The 26,732-nt window shown below is 37.4% G+C and overlaps 1 protein-coding gene across 1 annotated transcript in view; it reads right to left on the reverse strand.

The window, feature by feature from the left end:
• Positions 1–5,067: 5,067 nt before the first annotated feature.
• FCHO2 (FCH and mu domain containing endocytic adaptor 2) overlaps positions 5,068–26,732 on the reverse strand; it is a 129,971-nt gene continuing 108,306 nt past the window's right edge. Inside the window, exons 21-26 of the mRNA XM_043887181.1 lie at positions 26,022–26,177; positions 25,540–25,672; positions 11,780–11,979; positions 10,987–11,051; positions 7,768–7,932; positions 5,068–7,450 (exon numbers count right to left, since the gene is read on the reverse strand). Of these exons, the coding sequence (XP_043743116.1) occupies positions 7,428–7,450; positions 7,768–7,932; positions 10,987–11,051; positions 11,780–11,979; positions 25,540–25,672; positions 26,022–26,177 (742 nt within the window). The 3' untranslated portion in view covers positions 5,068–7,427. The remainder of the gene's footprint in view (positions 7,451–7,767; positions 7,933–10,986; positions 11,052–11,779; positions 11,980–25,539; positions 25,673–26,021; positions 26,178–26,732) is intronic.

The raw sequence follows: 26,732 nt of genomic DNA on the forward strand, positions 1-26,732 counted from the left end.
TCTACTACTTAAAGGTTTAAGGAAGAACATCCCAAAAAAAAAAAGATGGAGAAATTGGAAAATGTAAACTTAAATGGGAACAATGAATATGAAATAGAGAAAAAGTGAAACAAACTAGATAAAAGATCTTCATATAGTCCAGTTGTTTTTAGACATGACTGCTCATTAGAAACATCTGGAACTCTGGCGAAAAAAAAAGCAATACCTGTGCATTTTGTATGTTTCAAAAAATTCCAAGATAATTCTGATATGTATCTGGATTTTAAAAAGTAATTACAGGTTTTTCTATTAAGTGGTAGTTTTGGTGATACAGAATTCTATTATTTTTCTGTTGACCAATCATGATACAATGGTATTAAGTGAGTAATGGTCACATAACCACAATAGTAAAAGATGTTTACCAGTTTTCACAATCAACAGCCAGACCAAAAAAAAAAAAAGATAATTACAACTGCAAGCCATAATGAAAACATGATTAACCTAACAGTATAAAACAGTTACATACAATTTGGGGAGATCAAACAGAGTGATGTAGTAAGTGAAAGTGCATACATGCATATGTTTTCGTCTGCTCAGTCTATGTCATTTGGTTGGTGCATTTAATCCATTTAAGGTAATTAATGATATTTATGATCCTATCAGTAATGTGTTGAAGGCAGTCCATGGGGACATGCTGCAATATATGGGGTCACAAAGAATTGAACATGACTGAGCGGCTGAACTGAACTGATCAATAATGTATGATCCTGCCATCATTTTCTTAATTATTTGGGGTTTATTTTCTGTAGGTAGTCTTTTCCTTCCCTTGTTTCCTGCCTAGAGAAGTTCCTTCAGCATTTACTGTAAAGCTGCTTTGGTGGTGCTGAATTCTTTTTAACTTTTGCTTGTCTGGAAAGCTTTTGATTTCTCCATTAAATCTGAAGGAGAGTCTTGCTGGGTAAAGTCTTCTTGGTTCTAAGGTTCTTCCCTTTCACCCCTTTAAATATATAATGCCATTCCCTTCTGGCTTGTAGAGTTTTTGTCAAGAAATCAGCTGATAGCCTGATGGAAGTGCCCTTGTATGTTATTTGTTGTTTCTCCCTTGTTGCTTTTAATGTTTTATCTTGGTCTTTAGTTTTTCCAGTTTGATGATGTGTCTCCGTGTGTTCCTCCTTGGGTTTATCCTGCCTGGGACTCTCTGTGCTTCTGGGACTTGGTTGACTATTTCCTTTCCCATGTTAGGGAAGTTCTCAGCTATTATCTCTTCAAATATTTTCTCAGGTCCTTTCTCTCTCTCTCCTCCTTCTGGGACACCTATAATGCGAATGTTGGTGCATTTAATGTCGTCCCAGAGGTCTGTTAGGCTGTCTTCATGATTTTCATTCTTTTTTCCATGTTCTGTTTTGTGGCAGTGATTTCCACCATTCAGTCCTCCAGGTCATTTATCTGTTCTGCCTCAGTTATGCTGCTATTGATTCCTTCTAGTGTATTATTCATCTCTGTTTGTTCTTTAATTCTTCGGCAAACATTTCTTGCATCTTCTCAATCTTTGCCTCCATTCTTTTTCTGAGATCCTGAATCTTCTTCACTATCATTAACCCTTTTTCTGAGAGGTTGTCTGTCTCCACTTCATTTAGTTGTTTTTCTGGGGTTTTTATCTTGTCCCTTCATCTGGGACATAACTTTTTGCTTTTTCATGCTGATTAACTTTCGTAATGTGGCTTTTTTAAGTCACTGTGGGCCTGTGGTTCTTCTTGCTTCTGTCTGCCCTCTGATAGAGGAGGATGGGAGGCTTTTGTAAGCTTCCTGATGTGAGGGACTGGTGGTGGGAAAAACTGGGTCTTGCTCTGCTGGGCAGGGCCTTGCTCAGTGAAGTCCTTCAGTTCAGTTATCTGCTGATGGATGGGGTTGCACTCCCTCCGTGGTAGTTTCTTGGCCTGAGGTGACCCAGCCCTCAGGTCTAAGGGTTCTATGGTGGGCTCTATGGCCAGGTTAATGGCAACCTCCAAGAGGGTTTACGCCAAGGGGTACGTTCCCATCCCTGTGATGAGCCCCTGCCAACCCACGCCTCCAAGGAGGCCCTCCACCACTAGCAGGTAGTTTTGGTTCAGTCTCCTGTGGGGTCACTGCTCCTTTCCTCTGAGTCTTGGTGCAGGCAAGGTTTTGTTTGTGGCCTCCGAGACTGGAGTCTCTGTTTTCTCCAGTCCTGTGGAAGTCTTGTAATCAAGTCCCACTGGCCTTCAAGGTCAGATTCCCTGGGGATTTGTAGTCTGTCAGATCCTCAAGCTGGGAAGCCTGAAGTGGGGCTCAGAACCTTCCCAACAGTGGCAGAACTTCTTTGGTATTATTTTTCTTCAGTTTGTGGCTCACCCACCTGGCAGGCATGCGATTTGATTGTGGTTGTGCCCCTCCTACAGTCTTGCTGTGGCGTCTTGTCTTTGGATGTGGGGATTCTTTTTTTGGTAGGTTCCAGTATCCTCCTGTCGATGGTTGTTCATCAGCTAGCTGTGACTTTGGTGTTCTTTAAGGAGATGAGTGCATGTCCTATTTTGCCATCTTGACTCCTCGCCTTTTCTAAATCCAGCTTGTAATTTGGAAGTTCTCAGTTCATGTCCTATTGGAAGCGTAGTTTGAAGGATTTTGAGCGTTACCTTGCTGTCATGTGAAATGAGTCTAATTGTGCAGTAGTTTGAACACTCTTTGGCATCCCCCTTCTTTGGGATCGGAATAAAAACTGACCTTTTCATTATCAATGACTATAGACCTTCATGATTGTTTTAATTTACTGAAGTTGATTTACAATGTGTTTCTGGTGTATGGCAAAATGATTCAGTTATACATATATACACATACTTTTTTATATTTTTTTCCATTATGGTTTATTATAGGTATTTGCTGTGCTATTCAGTAGAACCTTGGTCATGATTATTTTAAATACCTATATAGTATTTCACTAAATGGGAGTTATCAACTCACTTAACCAATCCTTCCAAGCTTTTCATATTATAAACTTATCTTTGCTTACTTGTCTCATTTTCTTAGGACAAATTCCCAACAGTGATGAATTACTAGTTTAAATGATAAATAAGGTTTTTAAAGGTTTTGGGAAACTGCTCTTTAGGGAAATTATACTGATTCACTCTTCTGAAGATAAAAAAAGATTTAGAGCACTTTCAAGTTCACCCTGCTCCTTGCTGAGTTAAAATTGTCAAGTAAGTTGATTGGGCTAAGTGCAGAGATTTAATGGGAAATATGCTGTAAGGAAACATGCTCACGTGCACTGGTGTGATGTCACTTCAGTCGTGTCCAACTCTTCGACCCCGTGGACTGTAGCCCTCCAGGCTCCTCTGTCCATGGGACTCTCCAGGCAAGAATTCTGGAGTGGGTTGCCGTGTCCTCCTCCAGGGGATCTTCCCGAACCAGGGACTGAACTTGTGTCTCTTCTGTCTTCTGCATTGGCAGGCAGGTTCTTTACTACTAGTGAGTGCCACTAGTCAGAAATTCTGTGGTTGATCTGCTGGCCAGCTCATCTTCAAGCCATTCCCAGCCCCTTCTCCTTTATCATTTAAAAATAAAGGCCACTTTAAAAAAAATAAAAAAATAAAGGTTACTTTAAACAATTCTGCCCCTTACACAACTCTGGCCAGTAGGAAGTAAGCAGAAATGTGCTGGAAAAGCTTTAACCCTCCTGACAAGAAGGACAGACATGCCTGAAACTGCCCCTCTCCTACCTCTGGGTGTAAACATGGGATCTGAAGCTGTGGCAGCCATATTGCAACCATAGAAAAACGTCAAGAGAATCACTTGTTCTGTCCAACAACAGCAACAGACAAACTCACAGACTTTGTTATGTGAAAAACACTTTGTTTAGAACATTTTTAGTTTTATTTTGTGTTACTTGCAGTTAAAAAATTACTGACAGATGAAATGCTGCATACTAAAGCATTGGTTTCTGAGTTATAAATAATCATAAATATCATAATTAGAAATATGGAAATAATCAGATATAATTTAAAATAGGGGTAAAATATGTGTATATAGCAAGAGATGATGGAACAGACCCTTCGTAGTGAAAGCCACAGACACCATTAAATACATTTAGGAGAAAGGAATAAAGTAAGTTAACTAAATAGAGAAAAGGGTAGGATACATGTCAGAGGATTACCGTGTTATCAAAACATGTTTTCTTTTCCTCCTAGGCACATGGCCACACTATATATTTCCCATCTTTCCTTGTAGTTAGTTGAGAGCACAGATCAAGTTGTTGCTAAATGAATGTGAACAGAAATAATGCCAATTCTGGGCCTGGCCCACAAATACCCATGTTCTCTCTTTCCCCATCCACTGGCCAAATGGAGAAGACTTTGAGCAGAGGTACAAAAACAGAGGGAGCCTGCCCTGAATTACTGTGAGGAGCAGAGCTCTTCCTCCAACCTCCTTAGAACTGTGATGTGAGCAATACTATTTTACAGTGTTAAGTTCCTGAGACCTTACTTATTATAGCAGCTAGCATCATTCACTATAACAGGTGGGAGCAGGGGAAGGGGAAAAAGGAGACTAATGAAGAAATAAGTGAAGTCTATGACATGAATGGTAAGAGTGCTACCTGTTTGTTACACAGGTTCCCCAACCTGACACAACCTGTCCTTTTTATGACACAGATTCAGCAAAATTTTCAGTATTTATGAGGAAATCTTTTTCTTTTTTTTTTTTAAACTCCTTTCTAAATCCACTGGTTTCTGAAAGCCTGATATTCCTTGGAAGAGTATAATTTTGAAACTGTGACACTGTGTTCCTAAAAACCTGGTCATGGCGAAAGTATTTGTGAAAGCTTAACATCAATGTAAGTATATTTAGAAACAAAAATAATCCCTTGTTAAACAACTTCTACGTTTTTGGGTTATATGCTAAATGAAGTTTTCCTATAAACCAATTAAAACTCAGTAACAGACCAATCTCTATGCCTGTCTAAATGGTGATACAAAGTTCAAAACCAATTATTCATTACTTACCAAGCTTGCCTTGTCCTAATGTCCATGACATAGCTATTATTACTATCAACAAAAGTACAACACACAAACCAACTGATAAATTATATATTACATGTTTATTAAGGGTACAACTTTTATGTAAAATTTACATTTTTATGAAAAATCAAAAATATTTACAAAATATTGTAAGATTTGCATTGTTGTAATTACAACTCAAAGTAGTAAATAACAATTCTTAAAAACTCACATTTGTTAAGAGTTCTGTGTTTACAAATTCTTGGTTAAAGAGGCAGCTACAAAGTTTATCACTATACATAAGCAAGAACCAGCTTGCTAAAATACATCTCCCATTGAAAATCTATTGGTCTTTTTTTACACCATTAGTGGATTCTTAAATGAAAAAATCAATATAAACTCATATGGCTTCAAAATTGTAACCTGCACCCGATACAAATTTATGTACCAACACTTGGTATGAAGACTGGTAATTAAGAAAGTGCAGAAGTATAACCATTTCATTAGTTTGTACATTTTAAGGTAATACTTGATTAAAAACAAACCTGGTGAATATAATGGTGTCTATCCAATAATAAAATATTAACTGCCCAATAAAACCAGTTTGACTGCAAAGCAATTAGTTAAGATTCCAGTAAGGGACTGTAATTGGCATTTAAAAGGATACAATATGTTAGAAATTCTAATTCTGTCCAGTATCTAGTAAAGACGAAAATTTTAGCAAATTGTCTTATGTATTACTTTAGTCAAATCTAAATTTAGAATGGGGCTAACACTGAATATATTAAAAAAGCACATATTGTGTTATATATATATATTGCTAATGAGTAGATTTTCTGCTGTATTTAATATAGCAAGATGTTACATAAATGTATAGAGGGAGGGATTTTCCTTTCTGTAGAGCTTAGGAGAACAATTAGTGATTCTATATAAATTTACTAGATATAACACAATTTATTACTTCTATGCAAAATGCAGGACACTGGTACTTATCCTTATAAATAAAATTCCCATTTGTAAATTATGAAACTGTCCAAAATATTTACTTCCTTCAATTAATCAGGATTTATTATAAAGTTAGGTTTTTTACTATTTAATATTAGTAGTTTATTTTAAGAAATGCTTAACCCAATCCATCATTTCAAATAGTTTCCTCATTTTTAGTAGGTGGTGATTAGATAAGAAAAAGAACATAAAAACTGCTAATTTTTCCAAGTGTTGAGAAATGCCAAAACTGATCTTTTCTAAAGCATGTTCCTCACAAACTACTACAAACTCATGCTCACATCACATTCAGTAAATAAATATATAAATTTCCAATAATAAGAGTGAGGGGAAATGTTAAATTGAGAGTTAAAATGCCAGTTACCAATTTACCATTACGGTTTTGCAGAATTTTTTGATAAGGTTAAGATGGAACATTTGAAGGTAATCTTTTTCCCTGTAAACATATGCCATTAGTTATATTTCTCTAGTGGCTACAGTGTAACACTAAAGAAGGGAGCCAGGGTTCTTAAGTATAAATTGTCCTCTAGTTATTCTGAATTCCCATTGCAATTGCAACCAAAGAGTTTTATAAAAATCGCAATTATCTTGTAAAAATTCTTGACTAAGGTTCTGAATACAAAATCTGGACTGTGAGGAAAAAAGTGAGGCACATGAATGAACACAAACTGGATAGGCACATTTCTGGGTTTTGTTATTGTTTTAAAGGCACACATTATGCAATCCATATAAAAATAAATTAAATCTACAGCATTAATTCATCAAAACAATCACAACTTCTATAAAGTTAACTGCAGAAGCAAATTTCTCTGCTGTCATTTGCAAGCTTATTTTAAAACACATTGCACTTGAGGATTAAAAAACTCATATAAAACACCATTTACACTTTATTAATATGTTTATATGAGAATCAAATTATAAATTTTGCATACACCTTGGACTCTGGTCTGATTACTTTATGGCACATAACTCAATTTGATTGAGTGTTATCAACATTATCCCAAACTTAGAATTCATGTTCTGTTTGTATCCATTCAATATCAAACTTAAAAGTTTAAAAGCTATCTCTGACTAAAAACTTATAGAAAGCTAAATTATTTTGTGCTTGCTCTCCTGAAATTTCAGGCCTTATATTACACTATAAGCCCCTTTTTCAACATAGACACTGAAGATAACTTAAAATTTCCAGCCTATAAAAACTTCATTTTACTGAGAAGCTGAATAAATGTGCTTTCCTGAATATTGCAGTTGATCATTTACAGCGTTGAAAATCATTTCAGTGCTATTTCTTTCGGTGACTCACTTCAAAAGTGCAATTTAATGTTTGTAGTCAGCTCTTAAAGATATAATACAAGTCAGAATAGTGTTTGGAAAGAAAAATAATGCAGAACGGCAGGTGTGTACTGCTCCCTTGAGGCAACCACTTTCCCAGGCCCATCAACAATCCGCCAGGTATCGTCCTGGAAAACACCAAGTAGACCTTTGCAATTATAATTTCAAATGAACTCAAAGGAGGACATTTTCACTGTGGTTACAGATACAAACCCCAGTCCCCATCTGCTGTTTACAGTACATTAGAACCAGATCACAGGTGTTCAGCTATACTGACCATGAGTACTCTCTCTCCCAGGCGTGTCTCTATCTGGCACTTTGTACCAAAGGTCAAAGGAAACACTTCCATGCCTTTAGACTATAAACTACTTGAAAGTCATTTAGTAACTGGTAGAATATAAATGTTTCCCATGTACATGAAAAAGCTTAAAATCTCCCAACTTACCAGTGGCAAACCGCTTCTTTACTAAGGAAAGCCTGTAGCCAGTGCCCACAAGCTCAGTATCCACTCCTGAAAGGGTACTTCCCTCGCTGAGGAACTGCACTGCGAGTGTCGTGGGTTTACTGGGTCCTTCTGAGAGATCAAATTTTGCTCTGAGGGACCCAGAACCTACAGGAAAAGAACAAAGAACTTATACAGGATACTATATTTCACACCAAAAAAGGCAAATGAGTAAGTAAAAGCTACAAAGTCAGTCCTATCGCAAGTTCTTTAAACCCGTGTAAATGAATCATTGTCCTGTTTTCAAATCAGATTTTAGTCAGTGAATCTGAATTTTCATTAAGTAATCTTAGTCCATGCTTCTCTTTGACTTAATAACAGTCTTCAGAGGGATTTACTATTGATGTTCCTACGCTCTGTGTGTGTCGAAGTGAGTCAAAAGATAAGTAAGGCTGAGGGCAGGAAGGAAGTAAGCCCTGGAAGCGATGAATGGGAATGAAAGCCAAAGGGAAATGACTGCTGCGTACCATGGGGTGGGAGAGGTTCAGAAGCTAAGATAGCTAAGATTGGGAAAAGCTGTATCGGTAATTACCTCTGTATTCACCTTTCTTTTTAAAATCATGCCAAATATGTCTGAGGGGCTTTCTTTTCAATGTAACCATTTATTCCACATTCCTCAGTCTGGCAGAAATAGTATATAATTATGAATATTATAAATGCTGCAAAAAAAACTATCAAAGGCTATGGACACAAAGCATATAAAATGCTGTGGGGATGATGGTGTGTATTTCAGGAAAAGGTAACTACAGGTGCAGAGATGGGAGAGCTGACAGCACGATGCATTGAAGGTAACTACATCTACCAGAAGATCCGGAGAACAGACGTAGGGGAGCAAAGGGGCAGAAGATGATATTAGACTGGGAGCTAGGAAAAGCTCTATGTATCTTTACAGACCACGATAAGAAATAACCACGGGGAGCCGCCAAAGACAACGAAGAGAAAACATTTCAGGTAAGAATCTTAGAAGGGCAGCAAGCTACAAGATGCAAGTAGGGACACCACCCAAAAGTCAATAAAATGGTCTAGGACTCTAGGTGACAGGAAAAGTGTATTTGAACTACATTGAGGGGAAGGAAAGAGGAGAATGAATTTGGAAAACAGTCAGGAGTTAAAATCGAACGGTAAACAGGAGGAGGAGCCTAGGAGGGAGGGTTCCCAGGCTTCTGGTTTTGAGGAAAGTAGACAGAATCGCTGGGTAGAAACAGTGACATTCTGCGATTCCCCGTACAGAAACGGAACACCAGAGAGAGAAATCTGAAAGAAAATATAACAAAGACACATCCTATACTACTGCACCTGGTGGCACACAGACCAGTTGGGAAAATGAATTGCTGTCTAACTCTTAGCCCGTGTCCAAGTCCTCCTTAAACTTTTAGTTTGTGATAACGCAACTCAGTTCTGTGACAGTGCAACCACAGGCCAAGAGCAGTCACCAGGGCAACCCTTAAACTTCAGAAGTATTTCCTGCTCCTCTCTGGAGCATAAAGCCAAAATAGAAACAGATTTCTACTTTATAGTATTCTAATGTGGGGATCTCTTTTTAAAGGTTGACTAACCAAATCAGAACCACATTTGTAAGATGTTTCCATTTCCTCACATAGTCACTCTGATACCTGAACAGCAGAGGGAAACTATAATTACAATACCCAGTTAGAAAATTTGTATCCTGTTTTTCAGAGAACAAATTCTCTTCTTGGCAAATATCTACAATAATATTGTCTCATTAAATATGGGGAAAATATACCCTTTCTTCCTTGCTAACTGGTTGTACTTCCAGTCAACTAGGAATTTCAGTTTTATCTCCTAGCCATACAGCTAGAGTAAAAATCAGTACATTTGCCACTTGAACATAGGCAACATTTAAGGACCAAATATGAACAAAGGCACCAGAGATTAGCTGGGTTATTTCATCCAATGTGTGGTTCTCTAGTAGTAAAAGCCTAGTTCAGCACAGGAGGTGAACAATACAGGTATGTACCTGGTCTTCTATGCAGAAATACCTTTAAGAAAACTACTGATGATATATTTTACATTTTAATCACATGATGCTTAAAATGTTCAAAAGGAAAAGTGAGTAAAACTTGAAAAGCCAAAAAAACCTACGTTTAACAGGAAAAGTTATTGGAGATTCAATTAGGCATTCAAAAGAGGTAGGAGAAGTCTCCTTTGATTAAGAGAAACTGCAATTAAAATGTTAAAGACTGTCCTGGGAATTATATTCTAAATTGAGTTAGAGGATATACTGCTGCTGCTGCTAAGTCGCCTCAGTCGTGTCCGACTCTGTGCGACCTCATAGACAGCAGCCCACCAGGCTCCCCCGTCCCTGGGATTCTCCAGGCAAGAACACTGGAGTGGGTTGCCATTTCCTTCTCCAATGCATGAAAGTGAAAAGTGAAAGTGAAGTCGCTCAGTCGTGTCCAACTCTTAGCGACCTCATGGACTCCAGCCTACCAGGCTCCTCCGTCCATGGGATTTTCCAGGCAAGACTACTGGAGTGGGCTGCCATTGCCTTCTCCAAGAGGATATACTAGGAGTGATCAATTAACTAGTAGAGACTTCTCCTTTGCATTGTGAACACAAACAAATGCAGACATGGTGGGAGGAGGCAATTAACTTGCTTCTCCTTGAAATAATGATCACAGAATTAAAGGCTGTTAATAGTTTTAATAAGGGTAAATGACCAAGGAAAGGTTCTCTTGCGAAAGAGTAAGCAAGATAGGCAAGGGGAGTTTTTAAAGCCTGAAAGCTTCTGTACTATTTCCGGGAGGCCAGGCAGACCCTATTAACAGAATGAACTAAAGAGCATGTTAATTAATTAGTTATCAGTTTCAATTATCAGGTTTCCCAGACGTCTATAAATTAATAGGTATCTTCTCTTAATGTTAGCACATGAACATAAGGAACATTTACATTAATATTTATAAAGTTATAGCAAAACATTTTCTCACAGAGAAACATTTTCTCACATTCAATCTAGAAGAAAAAAATGTGTTCTCTGCATCTCAGTTGGTCCACTCTTCTTTACGGTATTAACTTCCACCTAGTGGTCAGTTCTAGAACTGAAGGCATGAAATTCCAGGAGAAAATTTCCCATAAACATGCCTAAAAGATCCATTTTCAGTGCCATTACATTATAAACAAAAAAACCATGCACACACTTACCTCCATTTTCTGATTTTTCTGAAATACCAGACAGTTTCCAAAAGGCTTTCATCTGTTCTGCATTCCTGTAAGAACAAATATCTTCAGCTAATGTGTCTAGTATAATGCCTTGTACATGGATGAGCACTCCAATAATACATTTTAAATATTTCACTAGAACTAGTGCTAAATTTACTTTAGAATAGTATCACTGGTGAGAATGTGTTTATCAATAATATAAACAAAATACTATTATTTTTCTTAATAAGTAGGTATTTACCAAATTATATAATTTCTATTGATCAGAGAAAGGAAAACAATGTATAGGTGATCAACTACCTTCATTACTCAAGGAAAATAGTTTTATTATTAAATGGTGAAGCAGTATAAACAAAGAGTAGTTAGAGTATATACTAACATTAATGGAGGAAGCAAGAGAGGCAGTTAAGAGATGGGACTAATACTAAACACTAACCAGGTAGGTTTTCCTATAGATATGCTAGATAGTATATTTAACTCTGTAAAATAATTATCTTTATTTTTAAATGAAAAAGTTTAGAGAAGTAACATGTTTTGAGGGTAAAGTAGTACTGATTCATTCAAGTCTGGGTGGGGACAGCAAACCAGTTTGTTTATTCTGGCTTGAAGCTACTGTAGCTTGACTAGTAAAATGTACCGTACATCATATAACATGATTTCTATGTGAAAATACACTAAAAATTTTCAAACTTATGACAACTTTCAGAAATTGGGTCCTATGACTGGGGGACTGCAGACAGAAATTTAGTCGGAATCCAGAAGTCCACTTCCTTACCATATTGCAGGGGGGAGGGACTGCATGTGTGTGACTCCTCCGTCCACCGGCACCACCACCTGTATGTTGGACAGCACGCTTGGCGCCACCATAGCTTCCGGGTTGTACTTATAATCCACTCTAACATCTGTGGTGCCAGCACTGCATTTCCAGTATGTTGCCAGATTCAGAGGAGTGGACTGAATACCATTTGATGATACCTTTAAAGAGAGAAGAAAACAAACAACTGCCTTTGACCTACAAAGTAAACAAGTCATAATGACATATACATGAACACAAGAGATCACACATTCAAAAACAACAATGAGGGAGTTGTCTGTTGCTAGGTAGAGTGAAGTAGGCTCATCTCAAAGGTATAAGCATGACTCTCAAAGTGTAGACATGGGACTGTTTACATCAAAATTTCTGTGATGCTTGTGAACAATGTATATTCTGCTGGCTCCAAATGCAGAACATCTGATTCAACAGGTAGAGAGTACAGAAATCAGGGTGTTACCACATGATTCTTATTTATGCAGGTAATGTTTGAGAATCTCAGCATTCAACAGAAAATTCTAAGATTCTTTATAAGAGTTTAGATTTAAAACAGAAAAACTGGGTCACCATGCAGTTACACAAGCCTGGAGTTAGAATACTCCAAGCTTCAAATGAAATTTTAATCACAATGACTTACTCCTTTTCAATGAGACCTACTCTATCATCCTGTTTAAATTTACAATGAAAATTGCATCTTCACTCTTTCATATCTTATTACATAGACTCCTTTCTCCATAGCACAATATACATTATTTACTTACTATGTTTACTATCTTCCTATGCTAGTCATAGTAATTAGCAAGCATTGAATAATAAATACTTGCTGAATGAATGATAAAATACTTGTAATAAACTTTAAGCCAACTTAAGTGGCAGTACTTTTTTATTAAGTATCCATTTCCTAGAAACATAAATCATTTTTAATACAGCTACCCTATTAAAAATTCAAACAAGACATAAGTATATGAAAATAGGAAATTTATCCCTTGGCACTTACTCCCCACTGTTAACCTCATGGTACATACACTTCCAGACTTTCTAGGGATGCAAACAAGATCTGTCTCATTCTTTGAAATGGCCATAATAATTAATTTAATCAATCTCTTCCTCTGTGGATATGTACTCAAATGGTTTCCAAACAATGTTGAAGTGAATATCCTTTGTACCTTCCAACCCCATCTGTGTGATTTCCAAGAACTGATTTCTGGAACTGTTGAATTAAAGGTTACATCTATTCAACAATCTAATAGTTACCTTCTAATAGGCTCTATTAATTTGTACTTCTATTAATAAGTGGTAATTTCATGGACAGAGGAGCCTGGCGGGCTGTAGTTCATAGGGGCACAGAGTCAGACATGAATGAGCATGCACGCACACACACACCTTTCCTAATACAGCAATTTTTTTTCATTTTGGTCAATCTAATGAGAACTAAAACTGGTATCTCATTGTTGTCTTAACAGTCATTGCTCTGATTACTACTGACATGGAGCATCTTTCTAAAAGTTATCTATTGAGTTATTCATCTTTTACTTCCAATTTATAAAGATTCTTTGAAGTAAACCTTTTGATCTATTTTATGTAATACTTTCCTCTCAGATTAAATACTGATTCTGTTTAAACAAATATAAACACACACAGATTCATTTCTGTCTCAAGTATCTTATTCGCTTATTGCATGTCTTCTGGGCTTGTAGTATACTTAGGTCTTCCACACTTCAAGATTAAAATATGTAATAAACACACAGTACACATGCATATATACCCATGGATATACATATATTCACCCATGCTTTATTTTAGTGTTTTTTATGTCTTTATTTGGGCTTCCCTGGTAGCTCAGCTGGTAAAGAATCTGCCTGCAATGCGGGAGACCTGGGTTTGATCCCTGGGTTGGGATGATCCCTCGGAGAAGGGAATGGCTAACCACTCCAGTATTTTGGCCTGGAGATTTCCATGAACTGTATAGTCCATAGGGTCACAAAGAGTCAGGCACGACTGAGCAACTTTCACTTCACAGCTTTATTTATTATTATTAAACATTTGATACATGCAGATTTTATTTTGGTTTAAGGTATGAGCTGGGGATTTAGCCAAATTTTCCCCTCAAATGTCTAGTCTGTTGCCCCAATTTCACTTATTGAAAAATTCATCATTTCCACATTGTCTTAAAATGCTACTATGTCATATAAGCAATTTCCCGTTTATTCTTAGATCTATTTCTGGATACTCTAATCTGTTCCATTCATCTGGCCATCTATTGTTCTGCCAGTTCCAAACTATTTTAAATACTGTTGGCTTATAATGTTTTCCCATTAAAACTAAACAGTACTTTAGATTACTTTTTAAAACATTTCTTAATTTTCCAAGCTTTATGCTTCTGAGAACTTAAAAATGACTGTAAGGTCTCCAGAATTCACTAAGTTTCTGATCATGATCACATTAAATTTATAAGCTAATTTAGCAACAGCTTTTTACAACATGAGTCTTCGTTTTTAAAGTATACCTTTCTAACAGTATTCAAGGCAGTAGAGATGATATTATGTTTCTTCTTAGTTTGAAAAAAAATTTTTGTGTGTTCACTGTAGCCACAGGAAAGGGATGCTGTAATAGATCTTTTAAAAACAATTTTTAAGTATAACTGACATATTACTTTCAGGTGTACAATGTGGTGATTTGATATTTATATATATTGTGCAGTGACCACCACAATGATTATCACAGTAAGTCTAGTTACTGAGTGTCACCATACATACTACAGATTTTTTTCCTGTCCTGAGAACTTTTAAAATACACTCTTAGCAACTTGGAAATATGTAACCCAGTGTTAACAACTTTGGTCACCATGCTGTGCATTACATCCCCATGATTTATAACTAGAAGTCTGTAATTTTTGACTCCCCCTGACTTCATGCATTTCACCTATCCCCAACCCCCTGTGTCCCAGCAGTCACCAATCTGTTCCCTGTATCTGTGAACTTGGGTTTGTTTGGTTTTATAGATTCCACACATAAGAAAGATCCTGCAATTTCTGTCCTCCCTTGCTTGACTCATTTCACTGTTTTTTGCCAAAACCATGTTCGATTACTATACCTATGTCATATGGTTTGAAATCATGGAGCGCAATGCCTGTAGCATTCTGTCCTTTCTCAAGACTGCTTTGGCTACTTGGGGTCTTTTGTGAATCCATACAAATTTTAGGATAGTTTATTCTATTTCTGGGACTTTCCTGGTGGCTCAGTCGGTAAAGAATCTGCCTGCGATGTGGGAGACCGGGGTTGGGATGATCCCCTGGAGGAGGGCATGGCAACCCACTCCAGTATTCTTGCCTGAAGAACCCCCAAGGGCAGGTGGGCTACAGTCCATGGAGTCGCAAAGAGTCAGACATGACTGAGTGACTAAGCACATTCTATTTCTGTGAAAAAATGCCGTTGAAATGTTAATAGGTAGTACATTACATCTGTTTGGGTAGTATGGATATTTTAACAATTTTAATTCTTCCATCAATGAGCATGGATTAACTTTTCGTTTAGTTTTGTCTTTCTTTTATCACTGTCTTCTAGTTTTCAGTGTACAGGTATTTCATTTCCTTGGTTAAATTTGTCTCTAAGTATTTGATTCTTTTGATTATTTTCTTAATTTCCTCTTCTAGTTTATTATTAGTGTACAGAAGCACAACAGGTATTTATATATTTTGGATTCTGCAACATCACTGAATTCATTTATGATTCAGTGTTTACTATTAAGTTTTGTTTTGAAGGAGTCTAAAGGTTTTCTACATATACTATGTGATTGGCAAAGAGTGATAACTGTGCTTCTTCCTTTCTAAATTGGATGCCTTCTCTTTTTCTTCCCTAATTGATTTGGCTAGAACTTTTATTACCAAATAAAAGAGTTAAGAGTGGGCCTCCTTGTCTTATTCCTGCTCTTAGAGGAAAAGCTTTCAGATTTCCACCACTGAGCCTGATGCTAGCTGTAGGCTTGTCATATATAGCATTTATTATGTTGAGGCACGTTGCCTCTATACCCACTGCATTGGGAGTTTTCCATCATGAATAGATGTTAAATTTTGTCGAATTCTTTTTCTGTAATCCACTGAGATGATCATATGATTTTCATCTTCCTTTTCTTAATGTTGTATATTATGTTGATTGATTTCTGGATGTGAGACCATCCTTGTATCCCTAGAATATATCCCACTTGATCATGGTGTATGACCTTTTTAATGTACTACTGAAGGCCACCATCACCCTAATACCAAAACCAGACAAAGATGCCACAAAAAAAGAAAACTACAGGCCAATATCACTGATGAACATAGATGCAAAAATCCTTAACAAAATTCTAGCAAACAGAATCCAACAACGTATTTAAAAGATCATACATCATGACCAAGTGGGCTTTATCCCAGGAATGCAAGGATTCTTTAACATCCAAAAATCAATCAATGTAATACACCACATTAACAAATTCAAAGATAAAAACCATGACTATCTCAATAGATGCAGAAAAAGCCTTTGACAAAATTCAACATCCATTTATGATAAAAACTCCCCAGAAAGCAGGAATAGAAGGCACACACCTCAACATAATAAAAGCTATATATGACAAACCCACAGCAAACATTATCCTCAATGGTGAAAAATTGAAAGCATTTCCCTTAAAGTCAGGAACAAGACAAGGGTGCCGACTCTCATCACTACTATTCAACATAGTTTTGCAAGTGTTGGCCACAGCAATCAGAGCAGAAAAAGAAATAAAAGGAATTCAGATAGGAAAAGAAGAAGTAAAACTCTCACTGTTTGCAGACGACATGATCATCTACATAGAAAACCCTAAACACTCTACCAGAAAATTACTAGAGCTAATCAATGCATACAGTAATGTTGCAGGATATAAAATTAACACATAGAAATCCCTTGCATTCCTATACACTAACAGTGAGAAAATAGAGAAATTAAGGAAACAATACCATTCACCATTGCAACAACAAGAATAAAATACTTAGGAGTATATCTACCTAAAGAAATAAAAGACCTATATATAGAAAACTATAAAACACTGATGAAAGAAATCAAAGAGGACACAAATAGATGGAGAAATATACCGTGTTCATGGATTGGAAGAATCAATGTTGTGAAAATGACTATACTATCCAAAGCAATCTATAGATTCAATGCAATCCCTATCAAGCTACCAATGGTATTTTTCACAGAACTAGTAACAAATAATTTCACAATTTGTATGGAAATACAATTCGAGGAAAAACCTCGAACAGCCAAAGCAATCTTGAGAAAGAAGAATGGAACTGGAGGAATCAACCTGCCTGACTTCAGGCTCTACTACAGAGCCACAGTCATCAAGACAGTATGGTACTGGTACAAAGACAGAAATATAAATCAGTGGAACAGAATAGAAAGCCCAGAGATAAATCCACGTACCTATGGACACCTTATCTTCGACAAAGGAGGCAAGGATATACAATGGAAAAAAGACAGCCTCTTTAACAAGTGGTGCTGGGAAAACTGGTCAACCACTTGTAAAAGAATGAAACTAGAACACTTTCTAACACCATACACAAAAATAAACTCAAAATGGATTAAAGATCTAAACATAAGACCAGAAACTATAAAACTCCTAGAGGAGAACATAGACAAAACACTCTCCAACATAAATCACAGCAGGATCCTCTATGACCCACCTCCCAGAATACTGGAAATAAAAGCAAAACTAAACAAATGGGACCTAATGAAACTTAAAAGCTTTTGCACAACAAAGGAAACTATAAGCAAGGTGAAAAGACAGCCCTCAGATTGGGAGAAAATAATAGCAAACGAAGCAACAGACAAAGGATTAATCTCAAAAATATAAAAGCAACTCCTGCAGCTCAATTCCAGAAAAATAAATGACCCAATCAAAAAATGGGCCAAATATCTAAACAGACATTTCTCCAAAGAAGACATACAGATGGCTAAGAAACACATGAAAAGATGCTCAACATCACTCATTATCAGAGAAATGCAAATCAAAACCACAATGAGGTACCATTACACGCCAGTCAGGATGGCTGCTATCCAAAAGTCTACAAGCAATAAATGCTGGAGAGGGTGTGGAGGAAAGGGAACCCTCTTACACTGTTGGTGGGAATGCAAACTAGTACAGCCGCTATGGAGAACAGTGTGGAGATTTCTTAAAAAACTGGAAATAGAACTGCCATATGACCCAGCAATCCCACTCCTGGGCATACACACCGAGGAAACCAGATCTGAAAGAGACATGTACACCCCAATGTTCATCGCAGCACTGTTTATAATAGCCAGGACATGGAAGCAACCCAGGTGCCCATCAGCAGACAAATGGATAAGGAAGCTGTAGTACATATACACAATGGAATATTACTCAGCCATTAAAAAGAATTCATTTGAATCAGTTCTAATGAGATGGATGAAACTGGAGCCCATTAGACAGAGTGAAGTAAGCCAGAAAGATAAAGACCAATACAGTATACTAACGCATATATATGGAATTTAAAAAGATGGTAACGATAACCCTATATGCAGAACAGAAAAAGAGACACAGATGTACAGAACAGACTTTGGGACTCTGTGGGAGAAGGCGAGGGTGGTATGTTCAGAGAGAACAGCATTGAAACAAGTATACTATCAAGGGTGAAACAGATGACCAGCCCAGGTTGGATGCATGAGACAAGTGCTCAGGGCTGGTGCACTGGGAAGACCCAGAGGGATGGGATGGGGAGGGAGGTGGGAGGGGGGATCTGGATGGGGAACACATGTAAATCCATGGCTGATTCATGTCAATGTATGGCAAAAACCACTACAATATTATAAAGTAATTAACCTCCACCTAATAAAAATAAATGAAAACAAACAAACAAAATAAAGATTAAAAAAAAAACAGACTGAAGTTAAAATTCTATCTCTGTTACTAACATTGTAGTTGTCATCTGTGAAACGGAGACAACAATAATGTTGTAGACATAAGAATTAAATAATGCATGAAATGCCTAAAAAAATGTACTACTGAGTTGGTATGCTAATATTTTGTTGAGGATTTTGCATCTATATTCATCAGGGATATCAGCCTGTAATTTTCTCTTGTTCTGTCCTTATCTCGTTTTGGTATCAGGGTAATGCTGGTCTCATAAAATGAGTTTGGAAGTCTTTCCTCTTTTTCTGTATTTTTTTTTTTTTTTGGAAGAATTTGAGAAGTTCAGTTCGGTCACTCAGTCATGTCCGACTCTTTTGAGACTGCAGCACACCATGGACACACATGGACTGCAGCACACCAGGCTTCCCTGTCCATCACCAACTCCCGGAGCTTGCTCAAACTCATGTCCATCAAGTCAGTAATGCCATCCAACCATCTTATCTTCTGTTGTCCCGTTCTCCTCCTGCCTTCAATCTTTCCCAGGATCAAGGTTTTTTTTTTTTTTTCCAATGAATCAGTTCTTCACATCAGATGGCCAAAGTATTGGAGCTTTAGCATCAGTCCTTCCAATGAACACCCAGGACTGATCTCCTTGCAGTCCAACAGACTCTCAAGAGTCTTCTCCAACACTACAGTTCTAAAGCATCAATTCTTCAATGCTCAGCTTTCTTTATAGTCCAACTCTCTTATCCATACATGACCACTGGAAAAACCACAGCCTTGACTAGACGGACCTTTGTTGGCAAAGTAATGTCTCTGTTTTTTAATATGCTGTCTAGGTTGGTCATAACTTTTCTTCCAAGGAGTAAGTGTCTTTTAATTTCATGGCTGCAGTCACCATCTGCAGTGATTTTGGAGCCCCCCAAAATAGTCTCTGTTTCCACTGTTTCCCACCTATTTGCCAGGAAGTGATGTGACCGGATGCCATGATCTTAGTTTTCTGGATGTTGAGTTTTAAGCCAACTTTTCCACTCTCCTCTTTCACTTTCAACAAGAGGCTCTTTAGTTCTTCTTCATTTTCTGCCATAAGGGTGGTATCATCTGCATATCTGAGGTTATTGATATTTCTCCTGGCAATCTTGATTCCAGCTTGTGCTTCATCCAGCTTGGCATTTTGCATGATGTGCTCTGCATATAAATTAAATAAGCAGGATGACAATATACAGCCTTGACATACTCCTTTCCCTATTTGGTACCAGTCTGTTGTTCCATGTCCAGTTCTAATCATTGCTTCTTGACCTGCATACAGATTTCTCAGGAGGCAGGTAAGGTGGCCTGGTATTCCCATCTCTTGAAGAATTTTCCACAGTTTCTTGTGATCCACACAGTCAAAGGCTTTGGTGGTGTCAATAAAGCAGAAGTACATGTTTTTTGGAACTGTCTTGCTTTTTCGATGATCCAGCAAATGTTGGCAATTTGATCTGGTTCCGCTACTGCTACTGCTAAGTCACTTCAGTCGTGTCTGACTCTGTGCGACCCCATCCCTGGGATTCTCCAGGCAAGAACACTGGAGTGGGTTGCCATTTCCTTCTCCAATGCATAAAAGTGAAAAGTGAAAGTGAAGTCGCTCAGTCATGTCCGACTCTTCACAACCCCATGGACTGCAGCCTACCAGTTCCTCTGCCTCCTTTTAAATCCAGCTTGAATATCTGAAAGTTCACAGTTCATGAACTTTGAAGCTTGGCTTGGACAATTTTGACCATTACTTTACTAGCGTGTGAGATGAATGCAATTGTGTGGTAGTTTGAGCATTCTTTGGCATTGCCTTTCTTTGGGACTGGAATGAAAAACTGACCTTTTCCAGTCCTGTGGCTGCTGCTGAGTTCTCCAAATTTGCTGGCATATTGAGTGCAGCACTTTCACAGCATCATCTTTTAGGATTTGAAATAGCTCAAGTGGAATTCCATCACCTCCACCAGCTTTGTTCGTGTGATGCTTCCTAAGGCCTACTTGACTTCACATTCCAGGATGTCTGGTTCTAGGTGAGTGATCACACCATCATGATTATCTGGGTCTTGCAGATCTTTTTTGTACAGTTTTCTGTGTATTCTTGCCATCTCTTCTTAATATCTTCTGCTTGTTAGGTCCCTACCATTTCTGTCCTTTATTGAGCCCATCTTTGCAATGAAATGTTCCCTTGGTATCTCTAATTTTCTTGAAGAGATCTCTAGTCTTTCCCATTCTATTGTTTTCCTCTATTTCTTTGCATTGATCACTGAGGAAGGCTTTCTTCTCTCTCCTTGCTATTCTTTGGAACTCTGCATTCAAATGGGTGTATCTTTCCTTTTCTCCTTTGTCTTTAGCTTCTCTTCTTTTCTCAGCTACTTGTAAAGCCTCCTCAGACAACCATTTTGCCATTTTGCATTTCTTTTTCTTGGGGATGGTCTTGATCATGCCTCCTGTACAATGTCATGAACCTGCATCCATAGTTCTTCAGGCACTTTGTCTATCAGATCTAATCCCTGGCATCTATTTGGAATCAGTTTGAGAATAACTGGTATTAATTCTTTTAATGCTTGGCAGAATCTGGCAATGAAACTATATGGTTCTGGACTTTTGTTTGTTGGGAGGGTTCCGATTATGGATTCATATCTCCTTACTAGGAAGTGATCTATTCATATTTCTACTTTATGATTCAGTATTGAAAAGCTGGTTGGATGTTCCTATCAATTTATCTATTTTTTATAGGTTGTTCAATTTGTTGACATATAATTGGTTCATAGTAGTCTCTTGTGATTCTCTGTATTTCAGTGGTACTGGTTGTAACAACTCCTCCTTTGTTTCTGATTTTATTTGAGCGCTCCTTTTTTCCTGGTGAGTTTGGATAAAAGTTTGTCAATTTTGTCTATCTTTTCAAAGAACCAGCTCTTAGTTTCACTGATCTTTTTTCTTAGTCTCTATTTCTGCTCTGAACTTTGTTATTACCTTCCTTCTACCAAGTTTGGGCTCTGTTTGCTTTTTTTCCTATTTGCTTGAGGTATAAAGTTAAGCTGTCTGAGATTATTCTTTCTTCTTAAGGTAGGCAAGTATCACTTTGAACTTCACTCTAAGAAATGCTTCTGCTGCATCCCATTAATTTTGGTATATTGTATTTTCATTTGTTTCAAGGTATTTTTTTACTTCTCCTGTGATTTCTTTGTTGACCTATTGGTTACTCAGTAGCATGCTGTTTAATCTGTACATATATGTGAATTTTTTAGTCTTCTTGTAACCAATTTCTAGTTTCATACTGCTGTGGTCCAAAAAGAGATGTCTGATATGACTCCAATATTAGATTTATTATGACTTGTTTTTTAACCTAATGTATGATCCTGGAGAAGGTTCCATATGCAGTTGAGAAGAATATGTATTCTGCTGCTTTTGGATGGAATGTTTTCTAATTATCTGTTAAGTCTATCTAGTCTAATGTGCCAGAGGAGCCTGGCAGGCTACAGTCCATGCGGTTGCAGAGTCAGACACAACTAACTGACCAACATTAACACTTTACATGTAACAACCTATGTAATAGTCTGTTTTAAGTTGCAAACAACTTACATTTGAATACTTTCCAAAGTTCTACATTTTTACTTCTCCCAATTTTGTTTTTCACGTCACATTTTACATCTTTTTATCTTGTGAATCCCTTCACTAATTATTGTAGTTTTTTTTTTTTTTTTACTACTTTTTGTCTTTTATCCTTCATATTACCTATATATGATTAATCCACCTTTACTTTGCATTTATCTTTACCAGTAAGATTTGTACTTTCATACTTTTGTTACTAATTAGCACCCTTTCCAGCTTAAGAAGTCCCTTTAACATTTCTTGTAAGGCCAGTTTATTAGTGATGAACTCCTTTAAATTTTGCTTGTCTAGGAAACTCTTTTATCTTTCCTTCAATTCTGAGCAATGACTCTGCCACGTAGAGAACTCTTGGTTAAAAACTTACTTTGAACATATCCCTCTGGCCTGCTAAGTTTCTGCTGATGGTCTTAGGAGAGTTCCCTTGGTTTTTTCCATTACTGCTTTTAAAATTCTTTTTTTTAAACTTTCAACATTTTAATAATTTGTCTTAGTGTGAGTCTCTCTGGGCTTTCTGGATCTAATGTCTGTTTCCTTCTCCAGGTTAGGGAAGTTCTCAGCTATTATTTCTTCAATAAGTTTTCAGCCCCTTTATTCTCCTTCTGGAACTCCCAAAATGTGAATGTTAGTTTGCTTGATGTTGTCCAATAAGCTATGTCCACTTTTTAAAGCTCTTTGTTTGTTTCTGCTGTTCTGATTAAGGTGAGTTTCACTGCCCTGTCTTTGCATTCACTTGTCTTGTCTTTGCTTCATGTAGTGTCCCTCCAGTACATATTTCAAATCAGTTACTGTATTCCTCAGTTCAGTGACTTCTATTTGTTACTTTCTTTTGTTTTCTATTTTTTTTGTTGAAATTCTCACTGTGCTTATCCATTCTTCTCCCAAGTGAGGTGAGCATTTTATTACCACTACTTAGAACTCTTTATCAGGTAAATTACTTACCTCTGTTTCATCAAGGTTTTTTCCCTAAGTTTTTATCTTATTCTTCTGTTTGGAATATATTCCTGTTTCCTCATTTTACTTGATTTTCTGTGCTTCTTTGCATTAGGTGAAATAGCCATCCCTTCCAGTCTTGAATGACTAACCTCTTGTAGGAGATGAACCTTATTGTTCAACCTTGCCTTAGCTCTTGGTTGCCTCTCAAACCTTGGTGACTGTCCAAGCAGCCTATTTTATATTTACTAGCTCCTGGTGATCAAGGGTGTGCCCAGACCTGTTAGTGTTCCAAAGCAGGAAATCTGCCAGCATGTAAATTCAGACTGATTAGGAAGCTAAGACCCTCAGGCAACAGCTTTGAAAGTAGGGAAACAGATATAGTCCTGTGGGACTGAACACAGGGGTCAGCCCTGCTGGCCACCTGATCAGGTGATCTGGAGATGTCCCCTGGTTGACAGTCATAAAAATCAGGGCTCTGGACGAGTGTGTAAGTTCCTTTCTGGGAGAAACTGGAGAGCTGGGGTGAGGCAGAGGGAGTGAACTAACTGCATCCCCAAGCCTATGTTCTCCGAGAACATACCTGCAGACTCCTAGATGTGCATCAAATCTGAAGCCTGTCCCTTGGGGTGCTGTTCCAGGCTAAGCAAATGAAGTCTTTTAGAGAAAGACTACAGGGGTTTTTCAGTCCACTTTCTGTGCATTACCCTGGTGGCAATAGCCTGCCAAGAACTGTCTCACTAACTGTTATAGTTCTGTGGGACTCAGAATTATAAGCTACCCTGGCCTCCAGAGCCAGGAGAACAAGGGGTGTCCCCTGGGCTGCAGCTGCAAAACCTGGGGCACCAGACATCTATAAAAATTCCCCTCTAGTAGATACCAGTGTTGCAGAAGACAGCACAAAGATGACACCCACCCACCAAGGAAAGGGTGGGGGGGAGTCTTAAATAAAAAAGATAGCACCTGCCAGCCTTAGCATGAGAGAGGGAGAGTCCACTGGTTGGGAGGATAAAGTGGCACCCACCAAGAGAAAAAATCTATAGTAAAAATAAACATAAAGTGGTACCTGTTTGCTTCAGCAAAGTAGAGGGAGAGAACAAAAGAGGTGCCCGCCAGCACCTCATTCCCTGGAGAGTGTTCACCTCATGCCCTGGCCCTTCAAACTGACACTTTAAGATCAGCAAATAAATCTCCTTCACATGGTCGCTTGTATGCTAGAACCTAGAGTGCATAAGTCTGCATGCAAGCCCTTTAAAGCTGGTTCTCAGATCCCTGCAGCCCTTGGTTCCTGTGGATGTGAGCTCCACTGGTTTTCAAAGCCAGATGTTTCAGGGACTTGTCTATCAAGTGCAGGTCTCAGAGGCTGGGTGTCTGTGCTGGTTACAAACCGTTTGTTCCTCAGGAAGAAGCTCCAGGTTTCTGAGTTCCATCCAGGTCATAAATAAGCTGCCTTGCTGGGGTTGAGGCCTGTGAAGCTGGATCTCAGCCTCTCCTACTTGCCTCAATGTGGTCCTTTTCTTATGTGCTCATGTGAAGAAGCCACTTAGCTATCTTTCAGTCTCTTTAAGAGGGAACGTTCCACATGCAGTTATAGATGTGGTGTGTCCCTGGGAGAAAGTAAGTTCAGGATCTTCCTGTGTTACCACCTTGGACACTGTTTCCAGCTCTAATTAGTTTTTTTTTTTTTGATGTGAATATTTTTCTCCATTAGTTTCCCTAAATGGTTGTTTGAAAGCTATTAATTTTTAATATTAATTTCTTAAATAACCACTTTGCTAAATTCTCCTACATCACTTTTTAAGTCAATTCTCTTGAGATACATTGATATCAATATATCTCTTGATATATTCAGAAATATATCACCTGTACTAATAACTTTGGTTCTCTCCCATATTTATCACCAATTACTTAATTCTCTTGTCTAACTACACTAACAGATCTAGAAAAATCTTACATACTAATAGGAATAATAGGTATCTTTGCCATTTCTTTCAATGCTTTAGGTATTTCATTATTAAGATATGCTAGTCTTTTCAGGTGAAGGACATATTCATATATTTATATTTACTCAGTATTATAATTGGTAATAGGTGGTGAATTGATCAAATTGGTCAAAATCTCAATAAGCTTATTAAAAGACTTTAAAATTTTGAAATATCTTTGCATTGCTCAAATGAACTTCATTTTGGCTGTGACATGTTATTTAATGATATGCAAGATTCTATTTGCTAATATTTTAATTGGATATTAAAATATTTTAATGTTAATGATATGATACTTACCTGATACTTTAATACATCTACATTATAGTAAGAAGCAGCTGGATTTTGCTCTGATAGCTTCTTGAGGTAGACAGTAACAGCTTGCATGTTCATCCAGAAATCTTTTGTATTAGAATCACACTGTGATGGATCACTGTATGTATAAGAAATATTTTCATTATTTTATTTATCTTTATTCTCTGCCTCTCTGTAGTAATTTGGTGACTTGGGAAAGACTAGTAAAAATGAACCAAAAGATAGGATAGAAAACATTAAAGTTAGGGGATAAAGAATGGTTAGGAGGCTGCCTAAAAGATGTGAAGATGTACAGCAGAGAAGAATTTAACAATAACTATTACCACCACCAGCACACATAAGACAAAGACAGCAAAAGCCTTATTAATCATAATTTTGGTACTGTCTTCAAACTATTATTGCTTCAAAGAAGAAAGAAAAAATCTCTTAAAAAAGGAATTTCACCTTCAAAACAGAAGTACACAAACCTGAACACAAGTTGTGCATTTGGAAGAATTTGTTCTAGTCTGCTGATATTTTTCACCCTGAAGCAGAGCACAGCTGGAGATGGATTACTGGTGAAGACTTTAATAACTCCACTTGGAAATGATATTGTCATGTCACCAGTGATTTTCACAATACACCTGAAAGTGGAGATTGTGAAAAATTTAAACAGTTTATAAATAAGGCATTTAAATCTCCATTTAAAGCATATTTAATTTAAAAGGGGCTTTATTTATATATATAGCATTTTATCATAATTATGGATGAATCATTTCTTAATAAAAAATGATTAATTGTGAAATGATGTATTCATCTAACACCAGTCTTTCCTAGAATTAAATTCCAAACACAAATGGAAGCACACTGATAATGCTTGCTCAAACCATCCCCTGGCGGTCTCATAAGGCCACTGCTTCCCTGGTAACACTATCTCCAGCTGTAGCTATTTTCCCCTCCAAACCCTACAAAGTGCTGGGACTGATGGTGGCAGTGGTAGGTGCCTTACTTCTCACTGCTTCTTACAACTATATATCCTTTCTTCCTTCTGAAAAACATTCTTTTGAAAGAAGAACCACCTTCTTTTGAAAATTCAAACCATCAGATTATACTACTATCACAACCCTTCAAATAATTTTCAACATTTCATTTCCTAAAAATTTCAGCTCCTGACCCACTGTCAATCTGTCACTGTACCA

This window comes from Cervus elaphus, chromosome 25, assembly GCF_910594005.1.
Source record: "Cervus elaphus chromosome 25, mCerEla1.1, whole genome shotgun sequence".
Taxonomy (NCBI): domain Eukaryota; kingdom Metazoa; phylum Chordata; class Mammalia; order Artiodactyla; family Cervidae; genus Cervus; species Cervus elaphus.